Source organism: Salvelinus alpinus, chromosome 11, assembly GCF_045679555.1.
Source record: "Salvelinus alpinus chromosome 11, SLU_Salpinus.1, whole genome shotgun sequence".
Taxonomy (NCBI): domain Eukaryota; kingdom Metazoa; phylum Chordata; class Actinopteri; order Salmoniformes; family Salmonidae; genus Salvelinus; species Salvelinus alpinus.
Genome location: NC_092096.1, coordinates 23,833,980 through 23,860,068, shown reverse-complemented (window position 1 = coordinate 23,860,068; position 26,089 = coordinate 23,833,980). Strand labels below are relative to the sequence as shown.

The 26,089-nt window shown below is 44.1% G+C and overlaps 1 protein-coding gene across 5 annotated transcripts in view; it reads left to right on the top strand.

Moving 5' to 3' along the window:
• chchd3a (coiled-coil-helix-coiled-coil-helix domain containing 3a) overlaps positions 1 to 26,089 on the top strand; it is a 300,509-nt gene that overhangs the window by 9,421 nt on the left and 264,999 nt on the right. For all 5 annotated transcript variants that reach the window (XM_071332144.1, XM_071332145.1, XM_071332141.1 and 2 more), the window contains exons 4-5: positions 3,302 to 3,395; positions 23,373 to 23,553. In XM_071332144.1, coding sequence (XP_071188245.1) covers positions 3,302 to 3,395; positions 23,373 to 23,553 — 275 coding nt within the window. The remainder of the gene's footprint in view (positions 1 to 3,301; positions 3,396 to 23,372; positions 23,554 to 26,089) is intronic.

The window sequence follows — 26,089 nt, the reverse complement described above, 5'->3', positions numbered from 1 at the left end:
AGGTCTGTGAAAGCCGGAATTCTTACTGGTTGGTAGGTGATCAAATACTTATGTCATGCAATAAAATGCTAATTAATTACTTAAAAATCATACAATGTGATTTTTGGGATTTTTGTTTTAGATTCCGTCTCTCACAGTTGAAGTGTACCTATGATAAAAATTACAGACCTCTACATGCTTTGTAAGTAGGAAAACCTTCAAAATCGGCAGTGTATCAAATACTTGTTCTCCCCACTGTACATATGAGATGATTAAAACAGTATGTAAACAAGAGACTATTGTTCCATTTATTAAGTGACCAGTGATTCTATCTATATAGGGCAGTAGCCTCTAAGGTGCAGGGTTGAGTAACAGTCTGATGGCCTTGAGATAGAAGCTGTTTTTCTGTCTCCCAGTCCCAGCTTTGATGCACCTGTACTGACCTCGCCTTCTGGATGAGGTGAGGCCCTGGCTCGGGTGGTTGATGTCCTTGATGATCTTTTTGGCCTTCCTGTGACATTGGGTGCTGTAGGTGTCCTGGAGGGCAGGTAGTTTGCCCCCGGTGATGTGTTGGGAAGACCACACCACCCTCTAGAGAGCCCTGCAGTTGACCATTTCAGATGGTCAGTGATGTGTATGCTGAGGAATACACTATTTCAGTTGGTCAGTGATGTGTACTCTGAGGAATGCACTATTTCAGATGGTCAGTGATGTGTACGCTGAGGAATGCACTATTTCAGATGGTCAGTGATGTGTACGCGGAGGAATACACTATTTCAGATGGTCAGTGATGTGTATGCTGAGGAATACACTATTTCAGTTGGTCAGTGATGTGTACTCTGAGGAATGCACTATTTCAGATGGTCAGTGATGTGTACGCTGAGGAATGCACTATTTCAGATGGTCAGTGATGTGTACGCGGAGGAATGCACTATTTCAGATGGTCAGTGATGTGTATGCTGAGGAATACACTATTTCAGATGGTCAGTGATGTGTACGCTGAGGAATACACTATTTCAGATGGTCAGTGACGTGTACGCTGAGGAATACACTATTTCAGATGGTCAGTGATGTGTACGCTGAGGAATACACTATTTCAGATGGTCAGTGATGTGTACGCTGAGGAATACACTATTTGCCGCATGTTTTTTGCACAACATGACAACATTCCCTTTGCATTCTCTCTCCAAGTTTCTACAGACGGCTCTCTGTCCACCTGCCTTTACACTCTCATTCTGTTCTCTGAAATTAGGTTGGAGAGAGGGGGAGAACAGGAGGGAGAGGAAGGAAAAGAGATGGAAGGAGAGACAAAGAGAGGCAGGTGGTTAGACAGAGAGAAGGAGAAAATGAGAGAGCGGGAGAAACAGGATTGACCTTACTTGCAGCAGGCTGGGACTCCAGAGGACTACCTGTGGAGCTCTTTTCTGTTTTAAGAACCGTATCTTTAATTCACTTATCAAATATCAGCGTCCCGTAGAGATGATACATGGAGGGGCTCCTAACCCCGGCATCCATTACCCTCAACCCACTGTTTGATTAATGCCTTGCCCGCAGAGAAATTTGGTATTGAGCCGGGCATCGTCACGGTAACAAGAAGCTATCTATTCTTGGCCTTGATGAGAAGTGGCAGTATAAGGTACTTAGACCCTCCTTTTGACACTTACTTTTGGAAGGATTCTAGCCTCTGTTTTTATTTATGTGACAGTCAGTAGAGGGCACAGGAAAGACAGGAGGGGAGGCTGTAGACACCTTCGTTGATACTCAAAGGGAACATAAGTTCCCATTGACTTAAGGCCCCATTTAGAATTATTGTAACAGAGCTGCAATAGCATGCTCGTCTATTTTAATGTGTCAATCCGGTCTGAGATAATGACTCACCTGAAGCAAGGAGGGGTCTTAGTAATGAGTCAGGTTGACTATTATGCACTATTTAGCTAACACAGGGAAGGACACCTGCTAGTGCCTGGGCTCTGTTAGCCTGAGAGTTTAATTAACTCAGTAGAGACTGAGACTACTGCACTCCTAGGGGGGTGCTCCGCATGCTCGCGCACACACACACACACACACACACACACACACACACACACACACACACACATGGAAGCGCCATGCCAAGGACATCTCTCAAGTGAAGCTGACTTAACCACAGATCCAGGGAATTGAAGAGAGAGGCTTCATGCCTCATTTTCCTCCCTCCTACACTCATCCCTCTATCCCTGTCTGTTCCCCTCCCTCTCTCTTTCCTCTATCCCTCCATTAGAATGGATTTTTATTTTAGGTCCTATCCTTCTCAGGACCAAAGGGGGGGTACCCAGCAGACTAGAAGCTGGGCTGTAACAAGCTCCAGTCACAAACAGTCTCCAAGGGCTTTCCTGCTCTGCTCTACAGTGTGTTAGAGATTATAGGTGTTTCACTTGTTCAGCAAATGAGAGTTAGCCAGCCAGCCAATTTCGGTGTGTGTGTGTCCTTCACCGTTACACTGCGACCGGGTCTACCTGGTAATAACAGGCTCTCTGACAATGGCGATTATCCCATCTCTCTGTAATGCGCCAGTCTCACTTGAGTCATCTGTAAGCACCCCCCCCCCCTCTCTCTCTCCCAGCACTGCAGTGTTGCTGCTGCACCGACACACCGCATGGCACTTCTGCCTTCAGAGCACGTCTTGGCCTCTTAGCTCGCCACACGTCTTACTTTCATGCTTAATTACCTGCCAAGATAGGACCAAGAAGACACACGGTCAAACACGTCATGACGCCAGTAACATAAATACAAGGAGTTTGGGGGAAAAGTAAAGCTATAAAAAATAATGTGTGGGGAGGTTGTGTGTGAGTATGTGATGAGGTTTTAATAGCGCAGGTGATTGGTGGTGCGTGGCAGATCTAACCCTCCTCTCTTCTGGCTGTATAGTCCTCTCTTCTGGCTGTATAGCCCTCCTCTCTTCTGGCTGTATAGCCCTCCTCTCTTCTGGCTGTATAGCCCTCCTCTCTTCTGGCTGTATAGCCCTCCTCTCTTCTGGCTGTATAGCCCTCCTCTCTTCTGGCTGTATAGCCCTCCTCTCTTCTGGCTGTATAGCCCTCCTCTCTTCTGGCTGTATAGCTCATAAGGCTAGAGAGCCTGAGAGGCTAGAGAGGCTAGAGGCCAGTCCCACCTCACTACCCTCACAGTACACACACCATGTTTTATTGCCCACAGCTAGTCAACATACGCATGGTAAACAGGCACATCATACAGTACATTTCACACACACACACACACATACACACACACACACACTGGTCCACAGTGCCTCACCCTGGCCTATCTGTCTGTCTCTCTCCTATAGTTGATGAAGAGGAGCTGAGGAAGAAGATCACAGAGGATCTGCAGAAAGGCCTGTTGAAGGAGAGGGCGAAGGCTGAGCAGGAGCTGCAAGCATGGTGAGACACACACACACACACACACACACACACACACACACACACATCCCTATGAACCACCATGGTTAAACACCACCACATCAGCCTTACCTGTCCACTGTAGTACAGTAACTGTCCTCGAACAGCCTCATACAAAGCAATGCAGTAGGTGTTAGAATGTATCCTGTCTAAGCCCCACCCCTGACCTTAGCCCTTCCATTAACCTCTATGGGACTGAGCCACACCCTCTACTTCTCTGATTGGTCCTTTGGTTTGTTGCGTTCTTTGAAGGGTTGTGAAGCCAACGGTATATTTACCAAAGTTACTGGAATCTTCAGTAATTTTGGTCATTAACAGAAAATCTATGGCAATCGCATCGTCTTTTTGGTAATTTATACTTGAATATTAAGAAATGTTATTCATGTTTTTGTCTATTGTCCATGAATTTGTATGCGGAAACAGCGTTGATTCAACCAGTGTTTTCCCAGTGGGTATGGTTCAAGAGAAAATAGCCTAATTAATGAAAAAAGCATCTAACCAACAATGACATTATTTTAAATTACAACTGCAACTCTTCCAACTATTGACGTTTTTCACAACTGCCACCAGTTTGATGCCAAAACATTGTCAATGAATACATATTGCCTTAGTAAAATAAATGTGTAAAAATATATCAAGGTTATTTCATGCTGTATGTACAGTGCCTTCAGAAAGTATTCACACCCCTTGACTTTTTCCACATTTTGTTGTTATAGCCTGAATTTAAAATGGATTACATTGAGATTTGTTGTCACTGGCCTTCACACAGTACCCCATTTCAAATTGGAGTTATGTTTTTTGAGAATTTTACAAATTTAATATGAAATGAAAAGCTGACATGTCTTGCGTCAATAAGTATTCAACCCCTTTGTTATGGCAGGCCTGAATACGTTCAGTAACAAACATTTGTTTAACTATTCACCTAATAAGTTGCATGGACTCACTCTGTGTGTAATAATATTGTTTAACATGATTTTTGAATGACTACCTCATCTCTGTACCACACACATACAATTATCTGTAAGGTCCCTCAGTCGAGCAGTGAATTTCAAACACACATTCAGTCACAAAGACCAGGGAGGTTTTCCAATGACTTGCGAAGAAGGGCACCTGTTGGTCGTTGGGTAAAAATAAGCAAATTAGACAATGAATATCCCTTTGAGCATGGTGAAGTTATTAATTACACTTTGGATGGTGTGCCAATACACCAAGTCACTACAAAGATACAGACTCCTTCCTAACTCAGAAAGGAAACCGCTCCGGGATTTCACCATGACGCCAATGGTGACTTTAAAACATTTGCATAGTTTAATGGCTGTGATAAAAACTGGGGTTGGATCAACAACATTGTAGTTACTCCACAAGACTAACCTTATTGACAGAGTGAAAAGAAGGAAACTTGTACAGAATAAAAATATTTCAAAACATGCATCTGAAGTAATACTGCAAAAAATGTGGCAAAGCAATTCAATTGTTTTCCTGAATACAAAGTGTTATATTAGATTTGCCTCAAACATAACACATTACTGAGTAGTACCACTCTCCATATTTTCAAGCATAGTGGTGGCTGCATCATGCTATGGGTATTCTTTAAATCTTTTAGGACTGGAGAGTTTTTCAAGATAAAAAAGAAACGTAACATAGTTCAGTCTGTTTTCCACCAGACACTGGGAGATGGATTCACCTTTCAGCAGGACAATAACCTCAAACACAAGGCCAAATCTGCGCTGACGTTGCTTACCAAGAAGACAGTGAATGTTCCTGATTGGCTGAGTTAGTTTTTACTTTTTTTGACCAATTTGACAGAGCTTGAAGAATTTTGAAAATGATATTGGGAAAATGTTGCACATTCCAGGTGTGGAATGCTCTTAGACTTCCCCAGAAAGACTCACAGCTGTAATCGCTGCCAAAGGTGATTCTAACATGGTTGAGTACTTATATCATCAAGATGCAGTATATTAGTGTTTTACTTTTCATATAATTATGTTACGAGAATTTTGTTCTCAGTTGTTCATAATACCCAATTTAATTAATTACTCAGCCTGAAACCCAGAATTTGTAAGAAAGTGGTTGAAATGAATCAGACGGAGGCCCAGCCACAATAGTCAAAGTTTATTTAGGAGAGCACCCTCCCTGTCATTACATGTACATTGGTTTATATACCTCTCATTTTGTCATAAATGTCCCTCCTCCTCTAATACAATGACAATATAGTTCACAAGTCCTTCTCATACATTGCCTGCCACCTGTTATACAATCTACTACAAGCCCAAGGTTTCAGACTTCCTTCTCTGTTATCAGTTTCACAGTGGTCACAAGTTGTCTGCCACAATTCCTTGCCTACCAATTCCTTGCCTACCTTGGTCTAGATCATTGACGACAAATGGCAATTAAATCCATTTTAATATCAATTTGGAACACAACAAACTGGAACAAGTCATTGGGTGTGAATACTTTCTGAATGTACAGTATAGTTTCCTGATCCCAAAAGAAAGGGAGAGAAAGCACACTTTTGCAGAAACCCCCTGCCAATTCTGTGTTCCATTAATAGTAAAAAAGGTCAGATTCATCCCTTCTCCCACATGTGTTCAATCTATTTATCTTCCGAAGCACATCAGCGTTTATTTCGTCCCCCTTACCTCCTATACTATTTTTGGGGCTCAATTAATCATGCCTGGGAGAGGGCGCCATCGAGATGTAATTTCCTGGGCGCTGAGTGGGTGATCTATTAGCCAGCCTTGATGAGGCATCGTGGCTTCCTTCCCAGCGCCTTCCCCACTTCTCGGCTGCATCCCAAATGGCTCCCTATTCACTATATAGTGCACTACTTTTGAACAGGACCCATAGGTGTAGCCATTGCACTCTGGTCAAAAGTAGTGTGCTATGTCTGAAATAGGGTGCCATTTGGGTTGCAAAACTCCCTTTTCCTCCCCTCTTCGCCACAATAGAGCAGGTGCATGTCCCATCAAGTCTGATAAACACATCCTTCCCCTCTAATGGTACTGGATGGGCTCCAAAGACTTACCAGTGAATGACTAAGTCGTTTAGCCTAGCGCTTAATGTAGCTGCTATTACAGTATGGATGGGAAATGCCCCTATAGAGTGAATGGGAGGCACTAGCATTAGGCTATGGCTATTAAGGTTTTTTGAGGTGTGTTTAAGGGGGGCTATTCACAGGAACAAAGATCATTGTTTAGTTTTTGAGTTTTGTCTTTTATTGACGTAAATGTGTGTTGTGTATGGACCTCTATTCAGAGAATTAAACGTACTGTACCAATTTGAGTGTAAATTGTGGCCTGCAATTAATTCTGTTCATTATGATGGTGATGTCGCTGTGTGCTCGCTCAGACTGCCTCAAGTCCTCCACTTATTTGGTTTACCTCTTCACTGTTTTAGGTGCTTTTTGTTACTTTTTATGAACAACGGTCATTCAAAATTTAAAAGCAATCATCTGTAAGCTGTTTGCCAGCACGCATGCCCTCCAACGATGTGTGTGTGTGTGTGTGTGTGTCCCTCTTAATACCGTGGAGTAAACATTAGTAAAACAGCTTTATGGGTCATCTTTGTTGATCTGGCTGGTCTTTCCAGTCGGGCCCAGGCACTAACCTGGACAAATTGCTATTGATAAAGAAATGTATTTCCTGTCAGCCATAATAAAATAGAATTTAGAACGAGCATCTGTCTTGGTTTATATGGCATTGTTGGCTGAAGCAACAGGGATGGGAAGAGGTAGTGCCTGTCGCATTTCCCAGGCCTGAGTCCCAAATGGCACCCTATTCCTTAATAGTGCACTACTTTTGAGCAGGGCCCATAGGGTTCTAATAACATTTAGTGCACTATATAGGGAATAGGGTGCCATTGGGGAAGCAACACCATTAAAGGAAAGTACGGCGCTTTATTGACCATGATGCTGTGCTGCTTGGATGGACAGAATCAATATTTCCCTTAATGTCGTGTCCCCACCAAGTTCTCTCCTCTCTGACTTCTTTTATGATGTTTGTGTTTTCATTTGGCTTTAGTAGAGCCAACGAGTCTTGGGAGTGAAACTTGGAGAAGATAATCCACTATAAGATGTTTAACTCCCTTTGCTGTGTGACTCATTCATGTTTAGGCCTGTCACATCTCCCAGGGCTGAGTCCCAATGGCACCCTATTCCCTATATAGTGCACTACTTTTGACCTATAAGATGTTTAACTCCCTTTGCTGTGTGACTCACTCATGTTTATGCCTGAAGACATTGTGTGAATGTTCACTTTTCAAAATGGTGGAGGGGGAAGAGGTGGTTGATGCAAATTGCCAGCATACAGTTTGGAACAGAGTCTCTAGGATGTTGGATGTGGATTTTCAGCAACTGTAGCTCTTAACAGAAGGGCCAAACATGCTGACCACACCGCCTGCGTTGCAAAATACATTTACACGTTATTCAATCATTTCTTCCTAATTGCATGCGAGCGCCAACGAGCGTCTGCTTAGCCAGGCACTAAAATAGAACTTGGTTCTATTTTGGACGTGTGACACGCTGCAAGTCCCGCCTCTCCCATCTCCTCATTGGTTTTTAGGAGCATATACACACGTGGGTGATTGAAAGATGGAGGTCCACACTCAGTCCTTTTGGCGGTGGTAATACACCTTAAAGTTGGTTGCCAACCACCATATAAAATCCATAGAAGAGGAATGAATGAGGAGATTAACAAACTAGGTTTCCCCTTTTTATCTGTGGATTGTCAGAGTAGAGAACACGTGATTTTGTGTGACTCAACATGGGTCAGACTTCTTCAAAGATCCAGCAAAAACAGAAAAGCACCATGTGCATTTTAGATAAAATAACAACCCATTGTTTATCTCCCAGGACAAATGATCTAGCAGCAGCAACCAAGCTACATGTCCATGAATATTTCATGTGTGTTTCGAAATCTCCCCAAATTAATATTGTTGGTTTTTTAACCTGCGTGTCATGAAGGTGTCTGGTTGGGATAGACAACATTTACATGCGTGGTGGCACACGCAGACGCACGCGCAGAGCTGGTTTGGTCTGCATTTAAGGTCTTTGAGTTGGTAGGTGAATGGTAGGCTAACTCTACTCTGTAAGGTCTTTGAGTTGGTAGGTGAATGGTAGGCTAACTCTACTCTGTAAGGTCTTTGAGTTGGTAGGTGAATGGTAGGCTAACTCTACTCTGTAAGGTCTTTGAGTTGGTAGGTGAATGGTAGGCTAACTCTACTCTGTAAGGTCTTTGAGTTGGTAGGTGAATGGTAGGCTAACTCTACTCTGTAAGGTCTTTGAGTTGGTAGGTGAATGGTAGGCTAACTCTACTCTGTAAGGTCTTTGAGTTGGTAGGTGAATGGTAGGCTAACTACTCTGTAAGGTCTTTGAGTTGGTAGGTGAATGGTACAGTAGGCTGACTCTCTACTCTGTGGCATTGGCCTTCTCTCCTCTCCAGGATATCAAATCTTCCTTCTCTGCTAATTTTTCATCCTTTATTATGTCATGTCTGTTTAAAAAAAAAAAATCTTCTATCTTTGAGTTTTCTATTCATTTGAATGTATTGGGGAAAAGGTCCACCATTATCTTTTCATTGAAAGAGATGTCGGCACAGAAGGCTCTTTCACAGCTTCGCCATCAAAGGTAATTGAACTGCGATGGTGTTTAGCAGACTACTTGTGATCAGGAACCTGTGCTGGAATAGAGGTGTCATGACCAGCTAGCCTAAGATTGGATTGTTTTAAACTTAACTGGTAGTGTTGACTGTAGTAAAAACTGACTGAGTCAAGGTGTGGAGTTATGAATGAATTGACCGTTGGTCAAACCCATAGTGTGAAGCTGTCACAGGCAATTAGTGACCTGTGAACTTACCTGGGTCTCACTTTGCAGTAGTTCACTCATTCCCTCCTCTATCATTCCTGTTGTGTGTGTGTTGTATCCAGATGTTCATACCATACCAGGGTATACAGTATTACCGGAAGTGCACAAAACAATTTAGGCAACAGGGATCTTGATCCAGAAGGGGATTGAATGTCTCTGCTGTAACCAAGAAGCTTGATGTTGACATCTAGCCACTTAGTTAGCAAGTTAGCAAACTAAATCCATAGCTGGAGTCCTGAGCCGGACAACATGTTTTTGACAAGATTTCTAAGATTTCTTATAGTTAGACCGCTGCACCACTATAAGTTAAGTATAAGGCACTGCGGCTCAGTGCAAGAGATGTCACTACAGTCCCTGGTTCGAGTCCAGGCTGTATTACATCAGTCAGTGATTGGGAGTCCCATAGGGCGGCGCACAATTGGCCCAGCGTTGTTCGGGTTTGGCCGGGGTAGGCCGTCATAAGAAGTTGTTCTTAACTGACTTGTCTAGTTCATTTAAATGAGCAGTGGCGTAGCGCGCACCCCCACAGCCCCTGTGAGTTGCCTCAATAAATAAAAAATTATACTGTATTGAAGATCATGCCGTCATTATTTCGAAAAGAATACCACTATACGGTATATCGCCCAACCTAGTGTGTGTGTGTTTGGTGTCACCACTGAGCTGGCCAGATGGTGCCATGCTTCATTAAATTTAGAGATCTGCAGTGAAACTGCTACTACTGCTTACTACCTCTGTTAGAACACACAACCAATACAGAAGAACTCCCAAAATGGGCTTCAGGAATATCTCATACACACACTTTCAGTCCCTCTCTCATTCTCATACACACACAGAATATGTGTGGAGTGTTCATTTGCGGGCGGCCCTATCTCATTTAAGGCGGGGTGGCTGCAGGGAGCAGATTTTCTGAAGACTCCTCTGAGAGGCGTCAGAGCAGAAAGGCTGCAGAGTGAAAGAAATATGCAGTACTCTTCTCGCTCTCGACCTCATTCTCTCTATCGCTCTGACTTCTATCCTCTATATTTACCTCTTCTATTCTCTCTCTCTCTCTCTCTCGACCTCTATCCTCTATTTACCTCTTCTCTCTCTCTCGACCTCCTAGCCTCTATATTTACCTCTACTCTCCTCTTCCTCTCAAATACCACACAGCTCTTATCTCTTTCTCCTCTCTGTCCCTCTTCTCCTCTGCTTTGTCAGCACTCACTGCTGTGCCCTCTGATTGGGGTTGACCTGTGGTGGCCCCTAAGCGCTGTGGGAGAAAAAAGAGGCTCAGTGTGGATGCCACTCAGACAGGGACAGACAGACACAGGTCTCACTTCTCAGGTTGTTCCCGTCACCACCGGGCATGCCTACGTTGAATTAAGTGGGACACAGTGGTGAGTCCAGGTGTCACTGTGATGTGTGGTGAATGTGGCAGTAGGTGTCTCTGAGTGCCACGATGTTTAACACCAGAACCACTAGAGCAGTCATTTGGACTGCTTAAACAATGGCATTATAGTGAATATAAGTGTCCATATGGCAGCAATCAAATAGTCCATTTTTGTCAGCCTGTGCTTACATGGTATGAGTCTGCAGGCATTGGCATCAGTTGGGGCATGTCCATGTCACATAAACAATGAAAGCTGGTGAGTGGGTTGCAGGTGTTTTTTGCTTGGGATGTATGATCAGCAATAAAAGAAACGTCCCTTTTTCAGGACCCTGTCTTTCAAAGATAATTCGTAAACAGGGTTCAAACACTGTTTACCATGCTTGTTCAATGAACCATAAACAATTAATGAACATGGAGCTGTGGAACGGTCGTTAAGACACTAACAGCTTACAGACGGTAGGCAAATAAGGTCACAGTTATGAAAACTTAGGACACAAAGAGGCCTTTCTACTGACTCTGAAAAACACCAAAAGAAAGATGCCCAGGGTCCCTGCTCATCTGCGTGAATGTGCCTTAGGCATGCTGCAAGGAGGCATGAGGGCTGCAGATGTGTCCAGGGCAATAAATTGCAATGTCCGTACTGAGAGACACCTAAGACCGCACTACAGGGAGACAGGACAGGCAGCTGTAACAAAACGTGCACAGGATCGGTACATCCAAACATCACACCTGCGGGACAGATACATGATGGCAACAACAACTGCCCGAGTTACACCAGGAACGCACAACCCCTCCATCAGTGCTCAGACTGTCCGCAATAGGCTGAGAGAGGCTGGACTGTGGGCTTGTAGGCCTGTTGTAAGGCAGGTCCTCACCAAACATCACCGGCAACAACATCGCCTATGGGCACAAACCCACCGTTGCTGGACCAGACAGGACTGGCAAAAAGTGGTCTTCACTGACGAGTTGCGGTTTTGTCTCACCAGGGGTGATGGTCGGATTTGCGTTTATCGTCGAAGGAATGAGCGTTACACCGATGCCTGTACTCTGGAGCAGGATCGATTTTGGAGGTGGAGGGTCTGTCATGGTCTGGGGCGATGTGTCACAGCATCATTGGACTGAGCTTGTTATTGCAGGAAATCTCAACGCTGTGCGTTACAGGGAAGACATCCTCCTGCCTCGTGGTACCCTTCCTGCAGGCTCATCCTGACATGACCTTCCAGCATGACAATGCCACTTGCCATACTGCTCGTTCTGTGCGTGTTTTCCTGCAAGACAGGAATGTCAGTGTTCTGCAATGGCCAGCGAAGAGCTCGGATCTCAAACCCATTGAGCATGTCTGGGACCTGTTGGATTGGAGGGTGAGGGCTAGAGCCCCCCCCCGAAATGTCCAGGAACTTGCAGGTGCCTTGGTGGAAGAGTGGGGTAACATCTCACAGCAAGAACGGGCAAATCTGGTGCAGTCCATGAGGAGATGCACTGCAGTACTTAATGCAGCTGGTGGCCACACCAGATACTGACTGTTACTTTTGATGTTGAACCCCCCCTTTGTTCAGGGACACATTATTCCATTTCTGTTAGTCACATGTCTGGTGCAATTTTGTTCAGTTTGTCTCAGTTGTTGAATCTTGTGTCCATAGAAATATTTACACATGTTAAGTTTGCTGAAAATAAATGCAGTTGACCGTGAGAGGACATTTCTTTTTTTGCTGAGTTTATTACTCTGCCATTTTTAATGTCCTGACCCCCTCCGTCTTGACTTTTCCTAAATAAGTCTATCACACACTGTCATTCTTAGAATCTTAATATTAATCAGTTTTAGGAGGGAATGTCATTTTTAAAGGTTTTCCTCCGTTGCCCCTCCCGACAGTTGAATTGAAGGTGCCGTGGTCCGTTGATAATCACGCTGATTATTTCCACGAAACTGAACCGGTTAAACTATACCGACACTAATTCCACAGATACAACAACAGATGAATGAAATGAAGTAAAAATATGATGAGGGAGAAGGGTTGAGTTGATGAGTGAGGGGAAGAGGATGCGTAATTAGGCCTAGGTCATCACCAGTCGTGAATGAAGAACAGGGTTCATTCTATTGTATTGATCTATTCTAATTAGAATCTCTATATGGTATGTACTCTATCAGTCCACTGAATCCAAGCAGTTTTATCAGTCTACTCTGGTCTACTTGTAATACACAGTGTGAGCGTCCGTAATTTACAATGGCAAGAAGACCAAGACGAATGGGATGTACATGCTGCGTTAGCTCTGCTACGAGATCTGAATGAAAATGACTCGGATGTTGGGGAGGAAATGCATATCCTGGCATCTCTGCTGATTGTTCTGATCCTCAGCCGTAACGGTACGCACTGAGCAGGTGCCTGCGCCTCCACCAAGTGAAACGCTGAGACAGGAGAGAGGAAATGATAGAACAAGCTGGTGACAATGCTACGGGCCGATTAGCAGCACAAAATGTCATCACAGAGAGCAGGCCCTACATCTCAGCAACGCACACTCACCAGCTTTCCTTGTTTGTGACATGGACACGCTCCAACTTATGCCGCTACGTGAAGATGCACACCATGTAAGCACAAGCTGACAATAATTTACTATTTTTGACTGCTGTCAAATCGACATTTCTGTTCATTGTAATACCATTGTTGAATTTGTGCAGATTTTCACTATTTATCAAGACCACTTTGTGCTTTATAATGTGGCTACTGATGTTTTCATAATTTGACCGTTGGTCTTGTTGACTGTGCATCTTGGTAGTTGGGGTATTTTAATTTTGCCCTTGTGAAAACGATATGTTAGGGTGTTCCAGCACTAGGGTTGCAAAGGGTCGGAAACTTTCCGGGAAATTTCTGGAATTTTTCCGAACATAAGGAAACTTTTTTTTGTGGGATACACAAGGCAATTCGTGGTCTTGTGGCATATTTTGGTTAAACTATCCCCAATTCAATGGAATTGAAACCCTCTGCATGCACAGTGCACTCTTCCATCACATGTACAGCTGATTCTCAAGATCTTGCACACTAATGAGATGCTATTGAGCCCACACTACTACACTGTCTGAGCCAATGACTACATGCTTTCTGGTAAGCCACGGGCACTATCTGATGTGTGGAGACATTTCACTGCAGCTAATGTAGAAGGAAAAGCTGTGTACATTTGCAAGTACTGTGCCAAATCATATGTGAAGAATGCAACAAAGATGCAGAATCATCTGGCCAAGTCCATAAAGTTCCCTCAGCGCTCACAACAAGCAACCTCTGACAAAAGTCCCTCTACTTCTATTCGAGGTGAAAATTATGACCCAGACACCTTATCGATAGCAACAGCTCATGGTCCTCCTGGAATCTGATGTTTTTTTGACTCGATGGAGGAACGTAGTCAGAGAAATGCTGATGAATGTCTTGCTCGAGCTGTGAATGCAACTGGTTCACCTCTGATGCTCACAGGCAATGACCTTGGACCACATAAGGTATTTGCACTGGTGATAGACAATGCTATGAACATGAAGGCTGCTTAGTCTAAAGCGGAGTAGTCCTTCACCCATTGGTTGTGCTGCTCATGCATTGAATCTGCTCCTCAAGGACATCATGGCACTGAAAACAATGGATGCATTCTGCAAGAGAGCCAAGGAAACAGTTAGGTATGTGAAGGGTCATCAAGTTATAGCAGCAATCTACCTCACCAAGCAAAGTGAGAAGAATAAGAGCACCACATTGAAGCTGCCCAGCAACACCCGTTGGGGTGGTGTTGTCATCATGTCGGACAGTCTCCTGGAGGGGAAGGCGTCTCTTCAAGAAATGGCCATATCACAGTCTGCCGATATGGACAGCCCCATCAAGAGGATCTTCCTCGATAATGTATTTTGGGAGAGAGTGGTAAGCAGCCTGAAACCTATTGCAGTAGCCATTGCACTGATTGAGGGAGACAATGCCATCCTGTCTGATATTCAGACTCTGCTTGCAGATGTAAGATAATAAATCCGTACTGCCCTGCCCACTTCCCTGTTGCTCCAAGCAGAGGAAAGTGCAGTTCTGAAATGCATCAAAAAGCGTGAAGACTTCTGCCTGAAGCCCATACACGCTGCAGCGTACATGTTGGGCGCCCCCATCCTGTCTGGTGCGGAGATCAACAAGGCCTATGGAGTTGTCACTACTGTGTCTCGACACCTTGGCCTGGATGAGGGCAAGGTTCTTGGCAGTCTGTCGAAGTACACTTCCAAGCAAGGGCTTTATGTCTACTTATGATAAGGTAAAAGGTTTATGTTTCTGTCTCCATATGATATGGTAAATATATACAATGCAAAAAACATCTAAATTTGAATGGTATTAATATTAATTAGCATATATTCATGTTAATTCCCACGGAAAGTTTCCACCTCTGAATATTCCCCAAAATGTGCAACCCTGTCCAGCACACATGCTTTCTGTTTAATAGTTGTAACACAGCCTCCAAAAATACAGTTGATTGAAAACTTGATTCATCATTTTTTTGTTTTATTATTGACATGTTTTACAGTAACATAAACTAATGAAAATGCTATTGTTCTCATGTTACCTGAGACCATCATAAACACAACCAAATGAACATTTTTGTGATCGCCTATATGAAATGTATTAATTACAGTGTTAGAATGTTGCAGTCAGAATGACTACTCACTAGCTTGAAGAGGGGTCCCTGGAGACCCAGCGGTTCCAGTGTTAAGTGAAGTGTGTTAAGTGAAGTGTGTATGTACTATCACAGACGTCACATTTGTCCCACAATGGCACTTCAAAGTTCCAACTAGAGATGAGGAACTTCAGAAAGCAGAACTTTCCCTTCAAATAAAAACACACCTTATGGAACAGCGGAGACTGTGAAGCAACACAAACATAGGCACAGACACATGCATGCGTACACACACACAGACACACACACACAATAACATAAAAAAATATAGATTTAACCTTTATTTAACTAGGCAAGTCAGTTAAGAGCAAATTATTATTTACAATGACAACCCACTGTTCCCCGGTAGGCCAACTGCCTTGTCAGGGGCAGAATGACAGATTTTTACCTTGTCAGCTCGGGGATTCGATCCAGCAACCTTTCGGTTACTGGCCCAGCACTCCAACCGCTAGGCTACCTGCCGCACTATGTACACATTCTGTACTGTAGATATGTGGTAGTGAATGTATTGTTTTCAAATTGTATAAACTGCATTAATTTTGCTGGACCCCAGGAAGAGTAGCTGCTGGCAGCAGCTAATGGGGATCCATAATAAATACAAATAATTGTTGTACCATGACCCTGTTGGCTAGGCTCCCTCTCCTTGTTTGGCTAGTAATTGGTGCGTGTTGCTAAGGCAGAGGTTTATATTCCCACTGTTGCTTGATAATATAGTGATAGCATTAACCTTCTCCCGGCATCTGTCTCTCCTCTGCCTGACATTTGGACTTCTTTCTCTATTTTAGATCACTCTTAATGATTGAGGTCATATCTGTTTTGTTCGCTTACTCCTCTCTCTCTCCATTTACATTTTAGTCATTTAGCTTACGCTCTTATCCAGAGCGACTTACAGCAGTGAGTGCCTACATTTTTCATACTGTTCCCCTGTGGGAATCGAACCCACAACGCTGGCATGGCAAACGCCATGTTCTACCAACTGAGCCTCTCACTCACTCACTCTCACACCTCCTTCTATACATTTTTCCTCCCTCCCCCAAAAATGGGAAAATAAACCTAATTTTCCACCACCATGCTAGAGTGGTTACTGCTCCTTCCTGATGTTGTGCCCGTGCTCAGCCAGGGGTAAACAACAGACTGCTGCAGTGTGCATCTTCCGGAATATATCTGAAAACGGTTTTGGAAAATCTAGTTTTATTAAGGCAGAAGACAGTACGCATATCCCCCCTCCCCAAAATCCAGCAGCACGCTATTAAAACTACTTAAGGAGGAAACGGATGCCTTTGCAGCCTGAATGGAGGATGTTTTATGTACGAACCGGTCCCAGAGGGATACCAGTGTTTTACCGGCTGGGTACATTACGCCTAGACGAAAGTGAAGATGTATCACTCACTGGCAGCTGTCTAGGCCTCTTCTCTCCTTTCTTTTCAATACTACTACCCTTTTATCAGAGGTGAGATGCATTCACACCATTAACTTAGGAGCCTTATCAACATGTAGATGACTTAACACATGGCTGGTTGTGTGATTGAATGTGTTGCACTTATGGAGTGTGTCCCTCCCTTCTGTCACCATAGAAATGGAATCCACTCATCACAGAATGTTGACTTTGAATGGGTGTGTCCATTCTAGTAACTATATTTCTTTGCCTACACATAATCTCTATAGCAGCTCACCATTAGGATGATGCAGCACAGGTCCTATATGCCCTCAGGCTCCAGCACTGGAGACCATTTCACACCTGATACATTTCCTCATGTTGTCTGCCTGCCTCTGGGGAGGAGTGTGTTTTTCCCCTCTAGTTAATTGTCATTTCTGTAAACAACAAAATAAATTAGTTAAGATGTCCTCTTCCTGCTAACACAGTCCATTAATAGCATTTTCTGCCAGAAATTATGTTCTCCACAACCTGATCTTACGTTTGATTCTTTAGCGGAAAACAAAGCTATAATAATAATTAGAATTCACATTTGCTTTTGCTGTCTCCATAGTGAGAGAAGCAGCTTAGCTTTAGTACAGGTCACACCAGGCGTCCTCATTGGCCAGGTGTAAGAAGGGCTCAACTCCTATAGAAAGGTGGTACTACTTCACTGACTGACTGAAAGGTATCTGGAGCCACCCTCCATCCTCTGGTTATACCAGCCTCTTCTACCCCCCCCTCCTAGGTGTCGGGGGGGGGGGGGGCGGAGGGGGCCAACCCATCAATGATTCATCCCCAGCATTCAACAACATTATTCCCACATTAAAGTTGCATGGTGCCGTTAAACCTCTTTGTTCAGAGGTGTTTGATTCGGGCCCTGGGCACACCTCAGCACCGTTACACAAGACTGCCACAATCCATATCTACAACTCTGCGAGCGGGGAGACTGAGATTTTAAGGGGGAGGGGTGTAGGAGAGGAGGAGCGGTCTTTGAGAAGATCTGAGGTACAGTATTTTGGAATTCAACAGTTTGTTGACCCAGATCCTATTTGATAGAGGTGTGTGTGTGTGTGTGTGTGTGTGTGTGTGTGTGTGTGTGTGTGTGTGTGTGTGTGTGTGTGTGTGTGTGTGTGTGTGTGTGTGTGTGTGTGTGTGTGTGTGTGTGTGTGTGTGTGTGTGTGTGTGTGTGTGTGTGTCTTTAACCAGAGAAGTCACATTGAGATTGACACATTTTTTCCCAGTGAACTCTGACCAAGCTGGCAGCATTCATAGTTACACATGAGACACAACATAACACATAATAATGAATGGAAGTTCAATCGGTGCGAAGTCCATAAGTGTGTTTAAACCTGCTCTTTAAAAGATCTGTCAGCGTATTTTGGTAGTTGGATAAGCAGAAGGCCGTAGGGCAGTAGAGAATGGTTTGGAACGCCTACAAAATAAGAGCGTGTTAATTGACCTTACCACATAGTGGTGACCTTAGTACAAGTTGACCTAACAGGATCACTGTTTGCCTGGCCTTAACCTCAACACCTACTGTATGTACATGTTGAACTAACAGGATCACTGTTTGCCTGGCCTTAACCTCAACACCTACTGTATGTACATGTTGACCTAACAGGATCACTGTTTGCCTGGCCTTAACCTCAACACCTACTGTATGTACATGTTGACCTAACAGGATCACTGTTTGCCTGGCCTTAACCTCAACACCTACTGTATGTACATGTTGACCTAACAGGATCACTGTTTGCCTGGCCTTAACCTCAACACCTACTGTATGTACATGTTGACCTAACAGGATCACTGTTTGCCTGGCCTTAACCTCAACACCTACTGTATGTACATGTTGACCTAACAGGATCACTGTTTGCCTGGCCTTAACCTCAACACCTACTGTATGTACATGCCCTCAACCTTGAGACTGACTGAACATCCCAGTCAATTGTTTTTTTTAAGGACTCGTTAAGGACTCGTTAAGGACTCGTCATAACATTTGTGACACAGCAGTTTATTTTTCCTACATTTCACTCTGTGTCACCAAAAGTGAAGCACTTTCAAGTGCTACTTGTTCAAGGTCACTTTCAACGTGCTGAAAGCAGAGTGTTGTGTTTTGGGTGCCGCTCTGGAGTGGCTGGGGAGAGGAGCACATGCAGTCCTCTCCAAAGTGATGATACCCCTCAATAACCTTCTTTTACACACCCTCGCCCTATTTTCAAGTCTCAAACCACTGAGCCATCTAAAAACACACCCAGCCCCAAACAGCCAATCTCCCAGTTCTTTAACCAAAGATTATAGTCTCTATCTCCACATGTGGAGGGGGGAAAGCATCCACCTATTCACAGGAAGATGATTCCTTTCCCCCTGGTAGGTACACACACACACACACACACACACACACACACTTTCTCTCTTGCCAGTCTTCCACAGCGAATGAAAAATGTGTTCAATATCCCTAGACGGGCAATAATGATCAGAAAGCAATAGAGGTGAGGTAGGTGGATAGATAGCACCTTGCCCTCCGATAGCCGTTCTGCTTGGGTTTGCACTTGTTAAGAGTGTGTGTGGGTTTTAAAGGTTCTGCTTTGCTGTTGTTTCTCAGCAAGGCACTCCCATTACTTCTCATTGTTGCGGTGTTGACTTTTCGTCTTGTCTGAGTTGCTCTGTTGTTGGCCAGGGCTAATGGCCGCTCCTTTAGCTGCCTTCAACCCGATCTCCTCTGACTCCCTGGGCTCCTTCAGTGTCTTTAAAGGTCTGTAGGACCTGGTGGAGGGAAGGAGCCATTAAAGATGATCTCAGAGCACACACACACACCTGACATTAACACGCGGGCAGGCAGGCAGGCATGTAAACACACACAGAAGATCCGCAAGCTCACTCACTATTACACTGGAGAGATGGATAACAGAATGGTTTTGTCTTTTGAAAAGGAATGTTATTCTGCTGTGTGTGTGAGCCCATGACGGATGGAGAGTGCTGACATGTGCAGCTCAGTGGACTGCGAGACTGGACATGGCTAGACTCTCTCTCCTTCCCCCTCTCGCTCTACTTCACTCTGAAAAACATTGCACGTCACCCCCTCTCTGACATCAGAGGTAGCAGACATAACATCAGCTGTATATTGGACCATTTCACCCAGGGCCAGTCAACCTATAGAAGGTCTTTGTGGTGGATGATGGACTGTTTGATTCGTCTATCAGTTTAATGGTGGGTTGTTGTGGGCTGGTGGTCATAGGAATGTTATTTTAACTTTGTTTGATCACTATCGAGCTACCCATCTATCTGTGATTTCTAGCCTTCCTGTTACTGTTTCAGCCATAGAATAATTTAAGTTAAATTTTAGAGCGTAGGTCAACGTTGTTGATTTGATATATTTCCTCAGTCAGTATTGTAGGCAAATTACACCCAAATTTCTCCTCAGTGGTTCATTGTGTCTTTACTTCACTTCCAGTGCCTTCGGAAAGTATTCAGACCCCTTGACTTGTTCCACATTTTGTTACGTTACAGCCTTATTCTAAAATTGATGAGAAAAAATAATGTAATCAATCTACATACAAAACCCTATAATGACAAAGTGAAAACAGTCTTAAAAAATGTTTGCAAATGTATTGAAACACCTTATTTACATAAGTATTCAGACCCTTTGCTATGAGACTTGAAATTGAGCTCAGGTGCATCCTGTTTCCTTTGAGCATCCTTGATGTTTCTACAACTTGATTGGAGTCCACCTGTGGTAAATTAACTTGATTGGACATGATTTGGAAAGGCACACACCTGTCTATATAAGGTCCCACAGTTGATAGTGCATGTCAGAGCAAAAACCAATCCTTGAGGTCAAAGGAATTGTCCGTAGAGCTACGAGACAGGATTGTGTCAAGGCACAGATCTGGGGAAGGGTACCAAAACATTTCTGCATTATTGAAGGTCACCAAGAACACAGTGGCCTCCATCATTCTTAAGTGGAAGAAGTTTGTAACAACCTAGACTCGTCCTAGAGCTGGCCGCCCGGCCAAACTGAGCAATCAGGGGATAAGGGCCTTGGTCAGGGAGGAGACCAACAACCCAATGGTCACTCTGACAGAGCTCTAGAGTTCCTCTGTGGAGATGGCAGAACCTTCCAGAAAGACAACCATCATCAATTAGGCCTTTATGGTAGAGTTGCCAGACGTAAAGCCACTCCTCAGTAAAAGGCACATGACAGCCCGCTCCAGAGCGCTCAGGACCTTAGACTTGGGCAAAGGTTCACCTTCCAACCGGACAATGACCTTAAGCACACAGCCAATACAACTCAGGAGTGGCTTCAGGACAAGTCTCTGAATATTCTTGACTGTCCCAGCCAAAGACCGGACTTGAACACGATCGAACATCTCTGGAGCGACCTGAAAATAGCTTTGCAGCAACGCTCCCCATCCAGCCTGACAGCGCTTGAGAGGATCTGCAGAGAAACTGGGGAGAAACTCCCCAAATTCAGGTGTTCCAAGCTTGTAGCGTCATACCCAAGAAGACTCGATGCTGTAATTGCTTCCAAAGGTCCTTCAATAAAGTACTGAGTAAAGGGTCTGAATACTTGTGTAAATAGTTTATTTTTGAATACATTTGTATAAATGTCCCCCCAAAAGGTTTTACTTTGTCATTATGGGGTATTGTGTGTAGATTGATGAGGGGGAAACATCTATGTAATCAATTTTAGAATAAGGCTGTTACATAACAAAATGTGGGAAAAGTCAAGGGGTCTGAATACTTTATGAATGCACTGTATATTAGGCTGGTGTGTTTGATTCTAAACAGAGGAACAGTTTGGATCTCACTGTTCAGGGATCTTCCTTTACTTCACCAATCACACCAGCGCAGTGTAGCGATGAACGTGTTGCTAGGCAACTATACGAATCTAATGCCTAGTGACGCTTCAAAAAGTTGCATCGTTCGAACTGCCTGGTGGGAAGTGTGCAGGTTTACCAGCTCAAAATAACACTGCACTCTTCCTATGTAAATATGTCTGGGGGGGTTTTTGCAGGAAAGTGTCACGTCTAAATGAATCTCCAAACTTAGGGTTTTGAGGCATTTCAAAGCAAAGCCAGACTTGGTTTATCTGTTTTAACTAGAAAAACCAACTGCGTCATAGCTTTCAAACTTCAAATGATCATCTTCCTTTGTCATTTTCAACTGTAAAGTCTTCAATGTCGCCCTCTTTCTGCCAGCTGGCGAACCACAAGACCAGCTTGTGGATTTAAAGGGGAATAACAGCAACATGTGTCTGTTCCTAAACCCCTCTGACTCGTTGGACTGTCTGTCAAAGTGCTCACCTCTTTCACTCAGGGAGAGTGAGGTAGAGCTACGTCACGTGGTTATACAGCCCCCTCTCACTCACTGCAGCGCTAGATAGAACTTTGTGGAATAACGCATATCTACAAAATAAATTACGTTCTGTCACAGCGGAAATACTACATTCGGGAAGTCCAATCGATTATTTGATATGGCATATAAGGTACATTTTATGTTATGAAGTTGCCCTTTTTTCTGATATCTCTGCCAAGCAAGGAGGACAGGAGACCACCTAATCCCGCCTCCCACTTTTACCTTGTAACCCCTTTGGACAGTTCACCTGCCTATCAACACTGTCCATCTCCCTTCTCTGACTGTAGGCTACATCCCTCGTTGCATGGTGTGATCAGATCATTACGGCAAAGTACAGCTACTAAAATGAGAGGGAAAGACTAGTGAGTGTTCACCATAACGTCCAAGTCATAGGATGACACGTATGGACTTAAAGGCTCATTTATGGAACTAATGTTTAATTTAGATTTGTAACTTTCCTACAGTAGCCAGTACACACATCCTTGTAAATTAATTTCCGTTACTAGATAGCCTAGGTACTGACGCATGCATCTATCGAAATGCGATTTATGCTCACTGTCCAAGTTTTCATTGAGCTAGATCAAATATGCAATTATTACATTGTATTATTAGCCTACATTTGTACGTTATTTTAAAAATCGGTAGAATAGTGACAATCATTTGAAAGATGATGCAGCGGCTTTCATTTGCAAGCCAATGCCAAATTGCCTTCCTCCAGTCAGCAAGATAATGTAGACTAATGTTATAAAATAATGCCTATGTTTGCATCAAATACCCTACTCCTTGAATGTCATGTATTGATTATGTATAGCATACTTGAAGACTGATGACCGGTGATGATGACTCATTGTTGTTTGGGGTGGGGGAAAAAAAAAAAATTTGTTGGTGTTGTATGTGCAAAATTGTCACCTGTAATGGTCATTAGGATTTACATATGAAAACATGTACATTACAGTCAATGGGTACAGTAGGTGAAAAACATAGTTATGGCATCTGGGTGACCACTACAGAGGACATTTCTTGATAAGCTCTTATTTAATGTGATAAAAATTATTATAGTCCTGACAACTCATTTAACTATTCCTGAGATATTCACTTACAAACAATGTGACTATCAAACTCACCAAAATTATAATTAATAATTACACACACTACTTTTCAGATTTCATAAACTTGAGCTGTGTATGTTTGTGTACATCATGTGTGTCTGTGTGCGTGTCTGCTTGTGTGTTCTTTGTCTATCTAGTATTGTAAATGTTAACTCTCTGTCTCTGTCAGGCTGGAGGAGGAGAAGGTCCATGCTGCATCCTTTGCTGAGGCTGAGGCCCAGGCCAGTGTGAAGGATGAGGTGGGTCGTATCCTGGAGCTGGAGAGAACCACGACCCATAATACCCTGACGCAGGCTGTCATCAGGGAGAAGGTCAGCGCTGAGGACGAGAGGCTACGCACCCAGCTTTATGTAAGTCCCTAACCCCCTCCAACCGTTTCTCAATCCCCCCCTTTGTCAATTGGTTTTGTTCCATTCTGAGCCCAGCACTAACACTGCCTTTCACAATCATCAAGACCAGCTGTTGATTAGGTGAATTAAGTGTTTTAGTGCTGGGCTGGAACAAGTGCCTGTACACCCACTAGCTAGGGGTTGATGACTAATGGCCCTGATGGCAGCTCATTTCCCTCTGTAACCAGGGTGATGATCACTGTGCTCCTCATAGGTGGGACCATTCCCATAACCAAAACAGAGGACTATATAGTATTATCGTAGTATCTGTAAAACATCTTGTTCTGCTGGGCTTTCTAATGCTATACCGTACTCCACTGAAACATGACCAGTCGGCTACATTTGAAGATTTCAAGTTACCACTTTCTAGCTTAGGATCTGCAGATAATATTTACATTTTGTCTGGATCTTGGGGCTGTGCCCTTCATATAACTTCTGTTGAAACTACTTAGCAAATGTCTTCCAGTGCTGTTAATACTCTTCTGAGGACAGGAAGAGGTACAGGAGGTTAGAATTAAATGGCTGCACTGTTATTAGTGCAGTTCAGCAGGAACCAGTCATGTGTTTTTGTATTCTAGCTTGAATGCATAGAAATTACACTTCTTTCATATTAAATATTGCTCCCTTCCATTGTTGGTTAAACACGCGCACACACACACACACACACACACACACACACACACACACACACAGCCATATGTGGTAATTGACAGGTCACGACTGGAGCGGTGACACATGTCGGGTGTGTGAGCATAGCCGTGAACTGCAGTCTATAGAGCCGTCTGACCTGTGTGATCCCTTACACACACACACACACACACACAAGCAATAAAAGCATTTGCATTACACACTAATACAAATGTGTAACAGGACAAATATAAGCACCCACCAAATTATTGATTATTCTTACACACACACACACAAATGAACATACACACACGCGCTAGCCCCTCAGAGACCTGAGAAATGAGGGGTTTCACTTCTACCATATCATTGTGATGATTACCACTATATGATTAGGTTAAACTGAAATTGATCTTCCTACAGGGCCCTCTTGTATTTCACTGTCCCCTTATTTCCCTTATGATGTTGTGTCTGAGAAAGCCACCCTCATTTTAGCGAGTTATGGCTTTTATTTGCTGTAAATAGCCCTTGTAAACATATAGCAAGACCAGCGTCATCCCTGCATTGCCTTGACAGCCAACAGATTCTCTCACAACAGACACACACACACACACACACACAAGAACAACACGCTCCCCGGAGAACGGACCCTGTTTACAAACCTACGCTATTGATTATATAGCTCATTTCACACGCTCATCGCCGTAATAGAAAAATGAATCATTTTGGGGGCCGAGACGCCACGGCGTGCCACGATTCCACCACGCCGCGGGATGAGTGTATCAGGGATCCCTCGCTCGGAACGACGATCCAATCGAAAATTTTAAAAAGTGAGGGAGGTGGGGACTCTATACGCCTTCAGCATCTGTGAAGAGAGCTGTTTTCTTCTTTGTCATCTTTAATTTAATGATTTTTTGGGGGAGGGAGGGAGGGATAGGACCAGCCATGTATCTCCATGTGAGTGTCTGTCCTCTCTTGGTGCTGTTAAAATAATGTCCGGATAGCTCAGTTCAGTCATATGGACTGTAGCCCTGCCAACAACAAGTTGGTATGTGTTTACAACAACAAGTTGGCAGGGCTCCAGTTCTGGGGGCCAACGTGTTCCAAAATATACTACAATGGGGAACGGAAGCAGGGCGGTAGCTCCACCTCCCTCTCTTTGCGAGTTCTGAGCAAGTCTGTGGGCCAAATGTCCCCTCCCCTTCTGAAATTCGCAAGATGTGAACACCTGTGAAATGGTGATTTGTCCAGATGATCAGTGAGGAAGAACCTGCGCTCTGGGATAAGGTTCAAGGTGAGACATCACGTCTGACAGACGTTAAGTTACCAGTACTGTTACATGCTTCTGTCCACCAGAGAAAACTATCAGTATACAGCAGTAATATTACTGTAGTACAGGTCACGGCTTCGGCAGTCGTCGTAGTACAGGTCACGGCTTCGGCAGTCGTCGTAGTACAGGTCACAGCTTCGGCAGTCCTCGTAGTACAGGTCACGGCTTCGGCAGTCCTCGTAGTACAGGTCACAGCTTCGGCAGTCCTCGTAGTACAGGTCACGGCTTCGGCAGTCCTCGTAGTACAGGTCACAGCTTCGGCAGTCCTCGTAGTACAGGTCACGGCTTCGGCAGTCCTCGTAGTACAGGTCACGGCTTCGGCAGTCCTCGTAGTACAGGTCACGGCTTCGGCAGTCCTCGTAGTACAGGTCACGGCTTCGGCAGTCCTCGTAGTACAGGTCACGGCTTCGGCAGTCCTCGTAGTACAGGTCACGGCTTCGGCAGTCCTCGTAGTACAGGTCACGGCTTCGGCAGTCCTCGTAGTACAGGTCACGGCTTCGGCAGTCGTCGTAGTACAGGTCACGGCTTCGGCAGTCCTCGTAG